Here is a 17,415-nt window from a genome sequence, read left to right as displayed (position 1 = left end):
AGTAATTATTTTTTTGCTTGTTTTTCCCACTATACTTAGTTATTCTATAAAGAATAGAAATTGTTGTATTTATTTCTTCTACATTAGGGTTATTGGAGAGGTAGTGGGTGGAAGATATGGAATTGCAAAGATAAAACTTCACTTTTCTTCATATTTGTAGTGTGGCTCAAATACACAGTTGCTTCATGTGTTTCAAGAAGACTTCATTAGAGGATATAAACCACATAAGGAAGATATGGAAAAAAAGGAAACAGAAATATTTTTTCAACCATCCCAAGGTACTTTTAAAAAATAGTCTTGAGTTTGATACCTTAATCTTAAAAAAACTCTAAACTTTCACTGAGTGTAGGTCTTTTATCAAAAGTCATCACTCATGATTTTTGACAAATACACCAGTTCTGTCATTATTGTTTTTTTCTGAGTAAAGAACATATGTGGGTAAAAATTGGATATATTTATTTTTTAATTAAACTTTTAATTTTGTTTTGGGATATAACTGATTGATAATGTTGTGATAGTTTCAGGTGGACAGCAGAGGGACTCAGCCATACGTATACATGTACCCATTCTCCCCCAACCTCCCTAAAAATTATATTTTGAAAGATACTTTCACTGGTGACATGGCCTTTTGCCAAGAAATGTTATTTATGGAACCTAGTTTAATTGTTTAAAAACTTAACTTTGATTGGTCAACAGTACAGTTAAATTATTTTGATTGGTAGTAGGTATCCCTGTGGTATCTTAAGGAAGCCAATTAATTGTAGTTTAGGTTTACTAAAGATTATTGATGACTATAGAAGGAAGATATTACATTGTATGGTATACCAGGAAGCTCTGAGCATTAAAGGTACTGTCTCATAGATTTCCTCTCTGAAGGGTTGTATTTCTTTCTTCTTGAGAGAAAGTAGTTCTCCTAAGGCCATTCAGGGATGGGATGGGGAGGGAGGCTTAAGAGGGAGGGGACATATGTATATCTATGACTGATTCATGTTGATGTATGGCAGACACCATCACAATATTGTAAAGAAATTAACCTCCAATTAAAAATAAAATGTAAAAATGTAAACCATATGCTGTTTAGTTTAAACTTTTATTATTTAGCTTAAAATATTCCTTTTAGAGGTTACAGCTTTGTAATTATTAAACTTTAATGTTCTATTTGAAAGTGAAATTTGAAAATAGAACATACCGAGTAGAATACTTTCTGTTTGAAGGTAGGAAACATATGTCCTACTTTCAGAATTCATTTTCTGTGATGAATAATTTTTAATTTTCAAAGAGTTTCAGGTACTTTTATCTGGTTATAGCTTGTAAGTATTAGAAGGTCATACTTTATTTTCTGAGTATAGCTTTTATCACAGAATTTGTGTAGACTTTTAAGGCATACATTTCTACTGAATTTGTATGGTCATTTCCATTAGTGGAAAATCAGAATGACTTCCTGTACTCTGGGAGGTTAGCTCAAACATCTTCTCACCCCTCAGACTAGTAATTTTTTTTCTTTCATGTATCAGAACTTTTCTTTTTTCTAAGTTATTATTATGTTCAGTTTTATTTCATGATCACTGTAGCATGAGAGTACTTTATAGATTTAAAATGTGCTTTTCCATAGTATTTTACCTTTATTTGGGTTAAAACTTTTTAATATGCTTTCCTGCAAATGGAACTATCGATTATCTTGCTATTTCTTTTTTTTTTTTTTTCATTTATTTTTATTAGTTGGAGGCTAATTACTTCACAACATTGCAGTGGGTTTTGTCATACATTGACATGAATCAGCCATGGAGTTACATGTATTCCCCATCCTGATCCCCCCTCCCACCTCCCTCTCCACCCAATTCCTCTGGGTCTTCCCAGTGCACCAGGCCCGAGCACTTGTCTCATGCATCCCACCTGGGCTGGTGATCTGTTTCACTTTAGATAATATACATGCTGTTCTCTCAAAACATCCCACCCTCGCCTTCTCCCACAGAGTCCAAAAGTCTGTTCTGTACTTCTGTGTCTCTTTTTCTGTTTTGCATATAGGGTTATCATTACCATCTTTCTAAATTCCATATATATGTGTTAGTATGCTGTAATGTTCTTTATTTTTCTGGCTTACTTCACACTGTATAATGGGCTCCAGTTTCATCCATCCCATTAGAACTGATTCAAATGAATTCTTTTTAACGGCTGAGTAATATTCCATAGTGTACATGTACCACAGCTTCCTTATCCATTCGTCTGCTGATATCATGCTATTTCTAATGGAGTACATGCCAACCTATTAGAAAACAGTGCTAATATAAGGTTGGTATTTTTTTTAAGGTTGGTGTTTTTTAAGTCATATTTTTAATTGGAAGACCTGCATTTAAAAATATTACTTTATTTCTCTTTTGACTTTTGTTTGTTTGTTTGTTTGTTTTTTTCAAGCTTGTTGGGTCTTAGTTCCCCTACCGGGGATTAAATCTCAGCAGTAGAAGTGCCGAGGCCTAACCATTGGACTGCCAGGGAATTCTCTTGATACTTCTTTATGTCGTTGTGAAATCAGGCCAGGAGATTTTCCTGTGCTTTTGTTTGTTTTCCTTTATTATTATTTTTTTTATAGTGACCCTATCAGCATTTTTTTTTTTTTTAAATTTGAAGATAATTGCTTTACAGTATTGTGTTGGTTTCTGCTGTACATCAGCATGAATCAGCCATAGGTACACATATGTCTCCTTTAGTTTTTGTACAGTTTCCTCAATATTCTTGATTTTCTAGCTGTTTTCTTAAGGGACTTGAAATGTGTATTTTCTCCTCTTCCCTTACCCTGCTGCATTTTATACACTGTTAAGTGTTTTTGTTTTTGGCTGTGCTAGGCCTTTGTTGCTGCATGGGCTTTTCTCTAGTTGTGGCAAGTGGGGCTCCTCTCTAGTGGCACATGGGCTTCTCCTTGAGGTGACTTATCCTGTTGTGGAACACAGGCTTTAGCAGTCGCTGCTCATGGGCTCAGTAGTTAACAGTTCCGGGCTCTAGAGCGCCGGCTGAGTAGTTGTGGTGCACAGGCTTAGTTGCCCCTGGCATGTGGGTTCTTCCCAGATCAGGGATGAAACCTGTGTCTCTTGGATTGGTAGACAGATTCTTTACCACCGAGCCACCAGGGAAGCCCAGCATTGTTGGTTCTTAATTTTTTTGGATCCATATCCATATAGAGTCCACACATAGTGTTTCATTTCTAGGAGTCTTTTAAGCTGAAGTAATCCCCCTTTCTACTCTTACCATGCCACTAATTTGTTTTAGAGAAAGTTATTTTATAGCAGTTTTTCTGACCAGTTAACTTGTGGATGTCATTTAAAATTTTTCCTGTGAAGTGCAAATGAACTCTTATGTCCATCACAGAAGGGCATAAGAAAGAACATAATGTTAGGATGTCTCATTTTTAGTGATGCTAGGATTCAGAAAATTCACCTGGTGGCGCCAGTGTAAAATATGCCAACAATCTATTATCTCATGGTTTCTTCCATTGATAGTGTTGCTTTTCAGTCAATTATTTCATTAAGGATTGCTCAAGTATGATTTTCTAATTTTATCAATTCTCATTTATTTATTAGCTGGAAAGCATTTGTAAGGAAAAGCTTTTCCTTATCCACGAGAGCTTTTTGGCTATCTTGAAATAGAGTTCTTTTTAGAAAAGGCAGAGTAAGTGCTTAGTTCTTTCTCTTTAATTGATGATTTCAAAGGAGTTTGTTCCCAGGTTCCTGCTGGTGGTTATGGATAAATGTTGTTGTGTTTCTTTTTATTTTGTGTGTCATTATGAACCCATTTTAGAAAAACTCTTTATTGAATAATATGCATACAAAGATATGTCAATCATTAATTTTTTTATACTTAATGTATTTCAGTCAGTGTGATCATAATTTTAATGGTCACATTGTCCTGTATTAGACTGGTGAAGACACTTTGAATTGGTCCTGAGTCCTTTTGACACAACCCCATTAGTTTTGATAGTTTGCTTTCTTTCAGGCGCAGCAAGATATACCAGGCTTCTCTTGTAAGTAGCCTTTGCAAGAATGGAGTTAACCCCCCCGCCCCAAATTGTTCCTTCCCATGGAGCATAGTATTCAGAGGCCACAATTTGAGTTTTAGCAGTGCTCCTTGCCAGTGAGTTGCCATTATGAGTTTTCAAAATATTCTTTAAATTCTGTGGTGCTTTACAGTTTTCAAAAGTCTCACACCCATAACTTCATATAATGTATAGGTTTACATTTTTCAAGAAAGTTTTTGCTGTCCTTTGTAGATCTCATTATCCTATATGAAAAATGTAATTGTCAACAGGAAAAATTATGTTTGCAAATAATCTTTTCATAAAAAAATGTGTAAAAAATCTAAAATGTCTCTTCTGTACCGCCACAATGAGCCCTCCATCCATGACTGTTAATTTTTTTTAAATGCTATCTTACATATAGAAAAAGCAGAATATATGTTTACTTCATTCTTTGCGTTTAATTTCCAGTTTTCCTTTTAAGGAGTTAGTGCCCCACTTACTTCCAGGGGCATCCAATGAGGCTGACTTGCTCCTGGGCTTTTCTCCCTCTCTTGCTCTTGCTTTCTCTCTCTCTCTCTTCCTTTCACTTCTTCCTTTTGGTCCTTCTTGTCCTTCCTTTCCTCATTTATCGTTAAGTGCCCTCTCATTTTTGGTATTTTTATGAATGTGTTTTAATAAATTGTATTCATTTTTATTCTTTGTTGCTCAGATGGTCCCATCTTTGATCAGTAGACATCCGTTTATGTTGGCTTTTGTACTTCATGACATAGCCCCATTAATCTTTGATAGCCACTTAACTTTTAGCACAAAAGATATAAAACTGTTTCTAAACATCTTTTTTTCCTTTTCCTTCCAGCTTCTATACATACCAAGAGATTTTGTTTAAACAAATGTCTTTCTCTTAACCCTATAGAAACATGTTAACTTAAACATTTCTTTTCCTTTAACAATAGGATATCGGCCACCACCATTTTCAGAAAAGTTCTTTCTAGTAGTAATTGAAAAGGACAGCAATAATTGCTCTATTCTCCACATGTGGCACCTTCATCTTAAATCCATACAGGCATGTTTAGGTAAGTAATTATATAACAATTTTATGTAGAGATAATGTGAAATATTCATTTTTACTGAACATGCTTTAGGTTGGTTAACTCTTTAAAATGATGATCCAGTGAACTGTAAATTGAATTGCCGAGTTGAAGTTGTATATGCCAAACTTTTAATTATAGGCCATAAACTGTTAATGAAACAGATTAATCTAAAAACAAACCAGTTAATGGGTGCATTAGACATATTGAATTAGTAAGTTTGATTGATTTTTAATTAGTGTGTACTAAAGGTCTATTATGAGTCTGTTCTAGATACCATGTCTCTGTAAGTCAGTTTTGCCCATAAAATTAATATTATAATTTTTTTGTTGGTTAATACACACTGTCATCTGATACTGTGCACATTTGCTATAGCATCTGTGAAAGAAGCAGATTTGCTATTTAGAAAAATGTGATTCTGAAGTTCAGAAGGGTAGAACTGATTTTGTGGAATATTAAGAAATGCAGCAGTGATTAAAAAAAAAATTTCAGCCATGCTTTTGCCATTCATATTCATATTGATGTTTTTGCAAACCAGAAGATTTGTAATATAAAGTACAGAAATTGATTATGAATCTTTCTTTTTTTAAAATAAACTTTGACTTTCTGAGAGAGAATTTAAATGAATAACTGTATGGTTAGCCTTATCAAACTGAATCTGTCTTAAATTGATTAATCCAAAATTTTTGAGAGTTTTGAAAATTGATGATTATATAATTTTAATGATTTTATACATACTAAACATTACAGAAAAATACTAGTGTATATGTTTTTTGTTCCCTTGGTAATCAACATCATCATGTAACTATGTCAATAGTAGTTTTGACTGGGCCCTGAACTGGCGTTGAAAAAGCCAAATGATTCAGTAGAACCTTTACCTACGCCTGCTTGAGCCTAATCCTCTTGTGGCAGGAGGAATCCCCAAATCTTTTCAAAGCCTTTGGAGTTAATTCTTGGCGTAATGTGGTGTTTCACAGAAATGCAGGAGTGGAGGGATCTAAAATCTTGTCAGGAAGAGAATTTTATTTCTTTTTTTTGAATTGAGGTAACATTGGCTGATAGCAGTATGTAAGTTCCATGTGTGCAGCAGTTAACTTGACTTCTGTATACACTACAGTCTGCTCACCACCGCAAGTCTGGTTTCCGTCTGTCACCATGGGGTTGGCTCCCTTTACCCGTCTCGCCCCCACCCCCCACACTCTCTCTCCCCTCTGGTGACTACCAGTCTTTTCTCTGTTTCTGTGTTACTCTTTGTTTGTTCATTTATTACTTAAAAAAATATTCCACATATGAGTGAAACCATATATTTGTGTTTTTCCATCTGACTCATTTCGCTTACATGATACCCTCATGGAAGAGAATTCTTAATATAGTCTTTTCTAGAGATGGGCACAGAGGGTGAGATGAACATACAAATATAATAAATAAATGTTGCAGAAGCACAAATAACTAAATCTGCTTAGAGATTTTTCACTTCACCTAAATGTGAAAGCTGGAAACTTTTTAAACAAAGATCAAGATCACTGTGCTTACAAAGCCATTCAACTAGTGCTATCTGAAGTTTGTTTGGAAGTTTCCTCTGTTCTTGAAATCGTGTTTATTGTTTCAGCATTTGATAGTTGATAGGCTGGTATTTTAGTGTCTTCCTTGCCACTAGCTAATTATAGGAGCTTAGGAAAATCATTAAGCTCTCCAAGTTTAAATTTCTTCATCTCTTAAGTGACTCAGTACCTTGTTATTTGTCAGTTTGATTTATGACCTATCTCTTTCAGAAACACCTTGGCTGCTTATTAATGCAGATTTCTGGAATCTACCCCAGAACAACTGAGTCAGTGTTTCTGTGTTTAGGCCTGAGAATCTTCATGTTAAAGCTTCCTCCAGTTTTTGATGTGTTTTCAAGGTTGAAAACAGTGAAACTATGGAACTTAAGTTTTTTTTTTTCCTATATCTTACATGTTGTGCTTCTTCACTGACAGTATCCCTGTGATGTAATTGATGATGCTAAGAGAGGATAAAATAGTTTAAGAAAATTCTCTCAAGGAAAATTTTAAACTTGATCTTGTCTCCAGAACACTTTGAAGAAACTATTTCTTATAGCAAAGTATTGTTCTAGTTCATGTACACAGTGATGATAGTAATGTATTTCATAATCTGTTTTCAAAGCTAAAGCTTCAGAAGGTGTTTCATCAGAGAGTCTACTTTCAGTCCCTGGACAGAAGCATGTAGACTCTTCTCCAGAAACTTCTCCTAGCGTGAGCCCCATGTCACATTCCTCATCAATTGCCAACCTTCAGACTGCTAGTAAACTGATTCTGAATTCTAGATTGGTATATAGCCAACCTCTTGATCTCCCAGTAGGAGTTGAAGTAATAAGAGCAACACCTTCAGCAGGTAAGATGTTAAAAGTGGACACTTGTAGCTCAGAGCAGTCTTCAGTGCATAAGATGGATGAACTCTTCTGAAACAGGTATAAAGTTGACACTAAAAGTTTTGTTTTCTAACAGACTCACAGACTTAGAAAATGAATTTACGATTACTAGCGGGGGGAGGAAGGGATAGTTAGGGAGTGTGGGCTGGACATGTACACACTGCTGTATTTAAAATGGATAACCAACAAGATCCTACTGTATAGCACAGGGAACTCTGCTCAATGTTATGTTGCAGCCTGTATGAGAGGGAAGTTTGGGGGAGAATGGATACATGTATATATATGGCTGAGCCCCTTTGCTGTCCGCCTGAAACTATCACAACATTGTTAACTAGCTATGAAGAGTGAAAGAAAGTCAAAGTGTTGGTCTCTCAGTCATGTCCAACTCTCTGTGACCCCATAGACTGTAGCCCGCCAGGCTTCTCTGTCCGTGGAATTCCCCAGGCAAGAATACTGGATTAGGTAGCCATTTCCTTCTCCAGAGGTCTTCCTGACCCAGGGATCAAACCCACATCTCCTGCATTGCAGGCAGATTCTATACTGTCTGAGCTGCCACTGCAGTATAAAATAAAAAATTAAAAAGAAAGATTTATTTTCTACTAATGATGTATCTTTTTAGAAACATGTATATATTAGAAATTATTTCCTGTGATAAATATAAATATAATCAGCTTGTCAGATTATGGTGTGAATGTTTTAATGCAAGGTTTCTTGCCTGCACTGTGATTTCCAAGGAATTCTCCAGGCAAGAATACTGGAGTGGTTGGCTATTCATTCCTTTCTTCAGGGGATCTCCTGACCTGGGGATCAAACCCACGTCTCCCCCATCTGAAGGCAGATTCTTTACCATCTGAGCTACCAGGGAAGCCCCCTATAAATAGGAATACTGTGATAGCAAAATTGCAAAGAACATACATGTTCATATGTGAATTATTGAAGCTTTTTTGTTTTTAAATTCAGGCTTTTCATCCACATTGTGGATGTGGATGTGGATCCATAAGTATGTTTGAACAGGAGTTGGCAGATACTTTGGGGAGAAAATACAGGATACAAGTTTATAGTTTGGTTTGCTTAAAGTGATACTGACTTTAGCAAGGTGGATAAAATAGTTTGGAGAGCAGGACTGACTTCTGAGTTTTAAATGATCTGTCACTTGGGGAATTTGTGATTGAGGAGTTCCTAGAATAGTGTTGTTGAAGAATCAAAATCAGAGGTTCAAGACTATTCCAGTTACTGGTGAATGATTTTGAGTATGAGATTCTCTTACTCATCCCTAACACAGGGCTTGGAATTAGAGTTGGAAAGACCATGTTAAGAGTTTACTCTCTGGGCTTTTGTGGCAGGTGCAGATTTAGGTCAGCTTTTGAAACTTTCAAAGTATTTGGAAAGTTTAGGATATACTCAAGTAAGTTTATTAGAATTAATAATGATAAATTCTATTTTGCAGGGACTTCATAAAATGCTTTCAAACATCTTACTGGACAGTAACACTCCAAGGGAAGTAGTAACATAATCCCCATTAGATAGGTAGAACAGGTTCGGATGTTTAAGTGGCTTTCCCACTGTTAGGAAGGTGTTGATAGACTGGAACTTGAATCTAGGCTTTCTGATCCCAATCTTAATCACTGTTACCCCTCATGTTATAGTTGACAATAAATGGGAAGTGTTAATCTTTTGGCCATCAGGAATAAATATGATGGTTCTAGTTCAGTGTTAGAGCATGAATTAAACCTGTGTAAAAGGTGAGATATAATGTATGTCTGGTTGACTGAAAGCATTTTGTGGTGGAGTAGACCTAGTGTCTGTATTATGTGAGGGCCAGTTAGAGGAATTTGAAGGGCAAATTCTAATGACTGTTAATGTATTTATGATGAAAGTGATAAAAGAAAATCCAGTGAAGTGTGTGTGGTAAAGATGTAATTTATAGCAGATAACAGGTTTATTGATTGATTAAACTTTGACTTGTTTCATTGATTTTGAGCTTTATTTTAATGAAATATTTGATTTAGTAAGGGACTACAGAGTTATTCTGAACAAACTCATAGTGGATTTGAATTAATCACATTCTAGACTTTGAGTATTAGCATATTATTTTGTGATTCTCTTATTATGATGACCTACTTTTTCTTTTTTAAGGCCATCTGAGTTCCTCTTCAATTTATCCAGTGTGCCTTGCACCTTATTTAGTTGTTACAACTTGTTCTGACAATAAAGTACGCTTCTGGAAATGTTGTATGGAAACCAACCTACAGTGTAAAAGTGATGAGAAGGAAACCTATCATTGGAGAAGATGGCCTTTGATGAACGATGAAGGAGAAGATAATAGCAGTACAGTGAGCATCGTGGGAAGACCGGTTGCTGTTAGCTGTTCATACACGGGTCGCCTTGCAGTGGCTTACAAACAACCGATCCACCACAATGGTTTTGTTTCGAAAGAATTTTCCATGCATGTTTGCATATTCGAATGTGAATCTACAGGAGGGTCAGAATGGGCTTTAGAACAAACAATTCATCTTGATGATTTGGTCAAAGTCGGGAGTGTACTTGACTCAAGGGTCAGTGTAGACAGTAATCTCTTTGTGTACAGCAAATCAGATGCACTTTTGGGTAAGGATAGATACCTTATTCCAAATATCAAACATTTAGTACATTTGGACTGGGTATCAAAAGAAGATGGTTCCCACATTCTCACAGTGGGGGTCGGTGCTCATATCTTCATGTATGGGCGACTTTCAGGAATTGTGACTGAGCAAACCAATAGTAAGGATGGAGTAGCTGTCATTACTTTACCACTAGGTGGAAGTATCAAGCAAGGAGTTAGGTCACGATGGGTTCTTCTTAGATCTATAGACTTAGTGTCCTCTGTTGATGGTACACCTTCATTGCCTGTCTCTCTCTCTTGGGTAAGAGATGGGATCTTGGTGGTAGGAATGGATTGTGAAATGCATGTATATGCGCAGTGGAAGCACGCTGTCAGATTTGGAGACATTGACACTGATGGTTCTGATGCAGAAGAGACATCAATACAAGATCATTCTGCCTTTAAATCTAGTATGTTGTCAAGAAAAAGTATTGTTGAAGGAACGGCTATTGCTGATGATGTTTTTTGTTCACCTACTGTAGTTCAAGATGGTGGCTTATTTGAAGCTGCACATGTCCTTTCCCCTACTCTCCCTCAGTATCATCCCACCCAGCTGTTGGAATTGATGGATTTAGGGAAAGTTCGCAGGGCCAAAGCTATTCTCTCTCATTTAGTAAAATGCATTGCAGGAGAAGTTGCAGTGGTTAGAGATGCTGATGCTGGAGAAGGAACTAAGCGACACCTCTCTCGAACCATTAGTGTAAGTGGCAGTACAGCAAAGGATACAGTCACCATAGGCAAAGATGGTACTCGAGATTATACTGAGATAGATTCTATTCCTCCACTGCCTTTGTATGCATTGCTTGCTGCCGATCAGGATACAACCTACAGAGTTTCAGAAGAAAGTACCAAAGTACCACAGAGCTGTGAAGATCATGCAGAAAGTCAACCAGAGGACCAGTACTCAGAGCTGTTCCAAATCCAGGATATAACAACGGATGATATCGACTTAGAGCCAGAAAAGAGAGACAACAAATCAAAAGTAATAAATCTTTCTCAATATGGACCAGCTTACTTTGGCCAAGAACATGCTAGGGTACTTTCTAGTCATCTCATGCACTCAAGTCTACCAGGCCTTACCCGTTTGGAGCAGATGTTCCTTGTAGCTTTGGCTGACACGGTGGCTACCACCAGTACTGAGCTTGATGAAAACAGAGATAAGAGTTACTCAGGTAAATACTCTAACTAAAAATTTATAAAGTTATCATCAGTTGAACTGTCTGTGTTATTTATATAATGACTTATGTATTAAATTGCAATCTTTCTTTAAACCTACAGGGAAATCTCCTCTCTAGTTGACAGTTACTATTAGGTAATATGATCAGTTGTGAAAGAAAAGACAATTGGGGTAGACTCTGACTTGTGCACGTAACTTTATGTATTTGTGATATCTGTGTGCATCCTCACATGAGTTTTTATCCTGAAACTCTCATATCATTTTGGACATACGGTCTTTTTTTTTCTTTTTAACAGATTGATTCCAATGGTTTATTTTTATTTTGCTTTTAGTGATAAAAATTGTCCATTTGTTAATTTTACTGTTGAGCCACCAGGTTTGTAAGGAGCCCCACCCCCAACTCCCCTGGCTCAACTTGTTCATCTTCACATTTCTAGGTACAGATAATTTTTTTATAATCACGTAATTTTCTCCAAAAAGTCTTGAGAAAGAGGTTTTCATACATTTTAATGTAACGTGTGTCTTGCTTAATTCATTCTGTAACCAGAAAAATTTTGGCTATCTCCTGAAACTAGATTCCATTCTTTTTTATGCAGATAGTTGAAGGTAATGGTGTTGATTCTAAATGATGATATTAGCAAAGAAAACCGAAAATGATTGATCATTCATTCATTCAGTAAATACTGTGGAGGAGTGAACAATTGCTATGTGCCAGGAGCTTCATGTACTTTATCATATTTAATTATCACAACAATCTGCTAGTAGGTAGCCACTATTACACTTGATTTTTTTTTACATGAAGACACTGGGAGATTCAGGAACATATAAGATCTCATAGATAGTAAATGGCAGAACTGGGGTTCAGATGTGGATAAATCATTGCCTCCAAACCTGTACTCTCTTAATTATTTCACAAGATTTACAAGTTTGAGGGAAAAAGTCTGTTCCTCAAAGCTACTTGGAATATCTCTCTTCATATAGACTTATGCCCTTATAATGTATCTCCAAAGTTTTTTGTAGATTAAAACAACTAGTGACTTTTAGAGGATTTTGCCTATGACTTATTTTATAACTCTAGTAATTAAAAAAATTTTGAATCATTACGAGGTTGTGTGCAGTAGAGCAGGATTCTTCCCAGAAGAGCCTTAAGCCTTTGTTGCAAACTTAATATTTATTAGTATATATTAGAGATTTTACTCTGGGGTATTAAGAAAATAGCTGTGTCATAATCTGTGAAAAATAGTTTAAATTTTCGGATACAAAACTGTATCCTTAGTTAGCCAATATAAATATGGTTCCTCCTATCACAGACTTTCATGAGGTAGATAAGGCAGGAATGAATGTCTCCATTTCACAGGTGGGAAACTGAAGCTCAGAGATTAGTTACTTACCTCAGTTGATGGATTCTAAGTAAATGAATCCCTCTGTTGTTCAAGTGAGATAACCGAGGGGTATTGTGGACTCAATGGACAATCTAGTCCATTGTCATATGCTGTTAGTTCTACTATATGGAGACTCCAGACATTTCTCATCACCTTTCCTGTTACCACTCTGGTCCAAGTCACTGTCACATCCTGCCTAATTATTGACAAAGCCTCCTAAAACTGGTTCATTCCTGTTACCTCATTCTGTCCCTCACTTGGGAACTAGTGATTGTTTTAAAACAAAATCACCTTAAATCTCTCCTCTGCTCAACAAACACTGGTGGCTTCCCATCTCACTTTAGAAAAAAAGCCAAATCCTTCAGTGGTCTCCAAGGCTCCAGGTGATCTGTATTCACGTCCACTCTACTGCATTGGCTTCCCTGCCATCCCACAAACCCACCAGGCACAGTCGTCTCAACATCTTTGTACATACTGTTTCCCCTGGACAGAATACTTGTCTTCCAGATTTAGGCACCCTTCACTCCCTAACCACCTCAGATTTGTGCTGAAATGTCATCTTGGTGGAAAGTTCTGCCCTGGTCGCATAATTTAAAATAGAACCCTCTTACTTCAACACTCCTTTTTCTCCCAGTCTGGCTTTATTTTTCTCTGTAGCATTAATTTTCCACTAGACACATTACTTCTTTGTTTGTTGTTTGTCCCTGTCTTCTAAGATGTAAGCACCCTGGAAGTAGGGACCTTGCCTTATTCCTGCCAAATCTGCCATACCTAAACTGTGCCTCCAATGTGGCAGATGCTTCATTTGTTGAATGGATACATGAATGAGTGTATGAACAAATACAGCTAATGGGAAGTAGAGCTGGAACTTTGACACTTTAAAATGTTTTATTTTCTTCAAGAAAATATTTGATTCAATACTCTTGAGTACTTCCTAAGTGGCAGTTACTGGGCTAGGTGCTGTTTATTTTCTGTTGCTTTTATCCAACAGTGGCTATAATTTTGAGTAAACTTTTCATGCTTTCATACCTCTGCCCAACTTTTGACTAAGAACAAATTTGTGAAATCAGAATTGGAGTTCAACCTTAACTTGGTAACACTAGCCTGAAGAGTCAAATTTCAAATGTGGATAGTACTGTATTTCATTTGAGCTAACCAATCTAGAAAATATCACCTATTTAATTATATAATAAATAATTTTACTTTATTATGTAATTCCTAGTTTTAAAAATAGGAAAAATTCACATAGGAAATATTTTAAAAAATTATACCTAACTATAACTTTTTATTGGATTTCAAGATTTCTTTCCTTTTCATTTATTATGAGTAGCTCTAAGTACTGTTATTACCTGTACTGATAGGTGCTTAAATTTTTCTCAAGTTTTTTCTTTTGACAATTTTATTATATACATGTACTTTTTGTGAAGCTATATGTATTGATAAAGATATTGAAGTGTTCAGAAAGGAATACACTAAAAAATATGTATTTTTTGTAAATTATTATTTAATGTTTATTTTCTAAGTTTCCATTGGTTTGTGACCTGTTGCATTCCTTTTTCCTTAAATTTATTTCCTCTTTAAAGGAAGAGACACATTGGATGAGTGTGGTTTACGGTACCTATTGGCGATGCGCTTGCACACTTGCCTTTTGACATCGCTGCCTCCTTTATACCGAGTACAGCTACTTCATCAAGGTATTGTTTGAACCTTTGTGTAACTTTTATTTCATATTGAAGTGGTTGGTATATTCACTGTTGTGTATAAACATTAGATAAGTCATCACATGCATACCCATCACTAGCCTTAAGATCTTCTTGTCACAGGGTACCCACTTACCCTTTTACTGTTATTTTTCAGCTGTACTCTGTGACTTTTGCTCATCTGTCTCAGTTTCTCAGACTTAAGTCATCAAAAGTCATAGTAGTTTAGGAGTAAACTGGGTAGTCTGGTGTTATAACCTAAAGTGGTCCTGAATTTCTATGATATCTGATACCCTTTCTTTAAAAATTTTGCCCTATGCAGTGTTATTTGTGTTTACTTTAATATAAGCATTATGTTCTAAGTTATTTACTCACAACTAAAGCTGATATTCCTGGAATATCTGCCATATGGTAACCCAGTAGATTTGCATACTTCCAGCACACTGCCACATACTCTGATTTGAGATATATAGACTTATATCAGCCCCCTAACTTAGAGATTAAAAAATCAAAACTGTAGAGTTTAAAGTGACCTGGCAAGATATAGCCTATTTATTATTAGAGTTTGAATTGGAATTCCAGTGTAGTGGGCTGTGTCCCTTTTGAAACCAGCATCTTGGATACAGCCCCATAAAATATGCTTTAGTATTGTAGGACCTAGAATATCAGGCTTTATAGTTCATTATTCTTACCCATAGTACTTACCCTTTACATCAATAAATGCTTTTTTGAAAATGTGATTCTAACAGCTGTCTGATGGTCTATCATGTTTTTAAACTATAATTCATTTATCCTTTAATTTTTTCTAAAAATCCAAATTTTGCTTTTTTTTCTCTTACTTGAATTATCAATGCTACTGAATGACCTTACAACTTTGCATATAAATATTCATATATATCTAATTACTTCCTCATATTAGTTTTCTAGTGGTGAAACTACTGAATCAAAAGGCTTGAAAATTCTTAATGCTTGATAAATATTGCTACTTTCAGAAAGACTGTGCTAACTTAAATTCCCAGAACCAATGTTAATGATGCCAAAACTCAACTCATTGCAGTAGTTGATATTATCATTTAGAACAATCTATGCCATTTGGAATAGGTTAAAAAATGGTATCTCAAATTTTAGTTTTAATATTTTAAATTTTAGTTTTAAATGATGGTCAGATGGTACTGAATCACTTAATGACAATTATGTACATTGCCTAAGGAGACTTAAAATACTTCAACTTCCTAAAGCTTTGTCAAATTCCATTTTCCCTTTAGTACAGTTAAAACATTGGAGATGAGAAAAGTGACTGGTATTGTTGGTGATGGTCTGGGGAACAGTTTGCAGGGAGAAACTTAAGTAGCTAGTTGTTGTTCAGTCGCTAAGTCGTGTTTGACCCTTGCGAGCCCATGAGCTGCAGCACATCAGGCTTTCCCATCCTTCACTATCTCCCAGGGTTTGCTCAGACTCATGTCCATTGAGTTGGTGATACCAACCCACCATCTCATCCTCTGTCACTCCCTTCTCTTCCTGCCCTTAATCTTTCCTAACATCAGGGTCTAAGTAGCTACTAGACAAGCTAAGAACAACAAAGATATATTGCAAAGAATTGCCTGACGTTGGTAGACAAAAATAAGTGCCTGTTGGTGCGCCTGGTTTTTTCTTCTTAATACCTTTTTTTCACTTCTAATAGTTAGGTTTCCAAATACAGTCACTGCTCTCTCTTAATCTTATTTTTGAACCAAATTCCTCTGACATGCCTGTGTGTATTTTGGTTTCCTTTTAGTTATACCAAAAATTTAATCAATGAAATTCATTTAAGGGTGTAGGGTATATTTTATATTGTTATTTTATATTAAAATGTTTATGTCAGCAAAAGTATGCATTTTGCATTGACTTCTAACAATTTCTAAATCAGTGTCAATTTTTTTATAGTTATTTCATACACCGACTGTTTCTTAAACCAGACAGATTTGGTGGTGGTGGTGGTTTTGTCTCTAAGTCGTGTCCAACTCTTGGGAACCCATGGACTGTAGCTGCTAGGCTTCTCTGTCTGTGGGATTCTCTAGGCACGAATCCTAGAGTGGGTTGCCATTTCCTTCTCCAGGGAATCTTCCTGACCCAGGAATTGAACCCAGGTCTCCTGCATTGTAGGCAGATTCTTTACCAACTGAGCTGTGAGGAAAGCCCCTGACAGATTTAAATAGAGGGTTAATCTGCATTTTAGGGTCTGACAAAATATAAATTGATGTTTTTAAGTTTCGTTCATTTTCCTCTACATTTATAGTGACAGTTAAGGCTTTTTGCATTGATTTTGTAATAGGATTTCAAACACAGTTGTCTATAAATGTTAGCAATGAGAAATAGCGTTGAGAGTCCTGTGTTGTAATGTGACTATCAGACTGTTATTGATCTCAGGCATTTCTTTGTTTCCAAAGGGATTCTTACAGATGGCTGATTTGATTATCTGAACTTCTTTTCTGGGATCCTCAGGGTTCTTCCTGGTAGCATTCTCACTGTCTCACATCACTCTGTGGTTCACTTCTGTCATGTCTCTTTTTCACCTGCTCTAAGTGGAGTAAAACCAGTCATTCAGCTGTTGACAGACTCATGGAGGGTGTCACTAAATCCATTTTGTTGCGTCTAATACAGCCTAGATCCCTGTCAGGTTTTTTTTTTTAATCAGAGCAAAAAAAGTATTTGCTGTATACCATCAGTAATTAGGCAGCTTTAAACTCTTTTTTAAAGGAGACACCAAAGACAGAGGAACGTGCCTCCTAACAGTTCTTCCCTGGAGCTGTCATTAAGGTTTGAGTTTGCTTTCAGGTAATACGTGTAGCTTCTTGGCTGGAGGGATGAATGGGGCAGTTTTCAGTGTCCAGTAGTGATGGATACGGTCTGCAAGCAGGTGGCACTGTGAAATGGGACCTACATGTTCATGGAGCACATAGACTTGACCAGACCTTTTATTCTTGATTGGTTTGGTATGTGTGCAAACATAAGAA

At 36.1% G+C, this 17,415-nt stretch overlaps 1 protein-coding gene across 1 annotated transcript in view; it reads left to right on the top strand.

Annotated features, from left to right (window-relative positions):
• Positions 1 to 17,415, top strand: part of DMXL2 (Dmx like 2) — a 172,530-nt gene that overhangs the window by 105,311 nt on the left and 49,804 nt on the right. Inside the window, exons 15-19 of the mRNA XM_061157154.1 lie at positions 161 to 278; positions 4,960 to 5,079; positions 7,258 to 7,485; positions 9,659 to 11,335; positions 14,306 to 14,416. Coding sequence (XP_061013137.1) covers positions 161 to 278; positions 4,960 to 5,079; positions 7,258 to 7,485; positions 9,659 to 11,335; positions 14,306 to 14,416 — 2,254 coding nt within the window. The remainder of the gene's footprint in view (positions 1 to 160; positions 279 to 4,959; positions 5,080 to 7,257; positions 7,486 to 9,658; positions 11,336 to 14,305; positions 14,417 to 17,415) is intronic.

The sequence above is a fragment of the Dama dama genome, chromosome 12, assembly GCF_033118175.1.
Source record: "Dama dama isolate Ldn47 chromosome 12, ASM3311817v1, whole genome shotgun sequence".
Lineage (NCBI taxonomy): Eukaryota > Metazoa > Chordata > Mammalia > Artiodactyla > Cervidae > Dama > Dama dama.
Note: the sequence above shows the minus strand (reverse complement) of the source record. Positions and strands in the feature narration are given on the sequence as shown.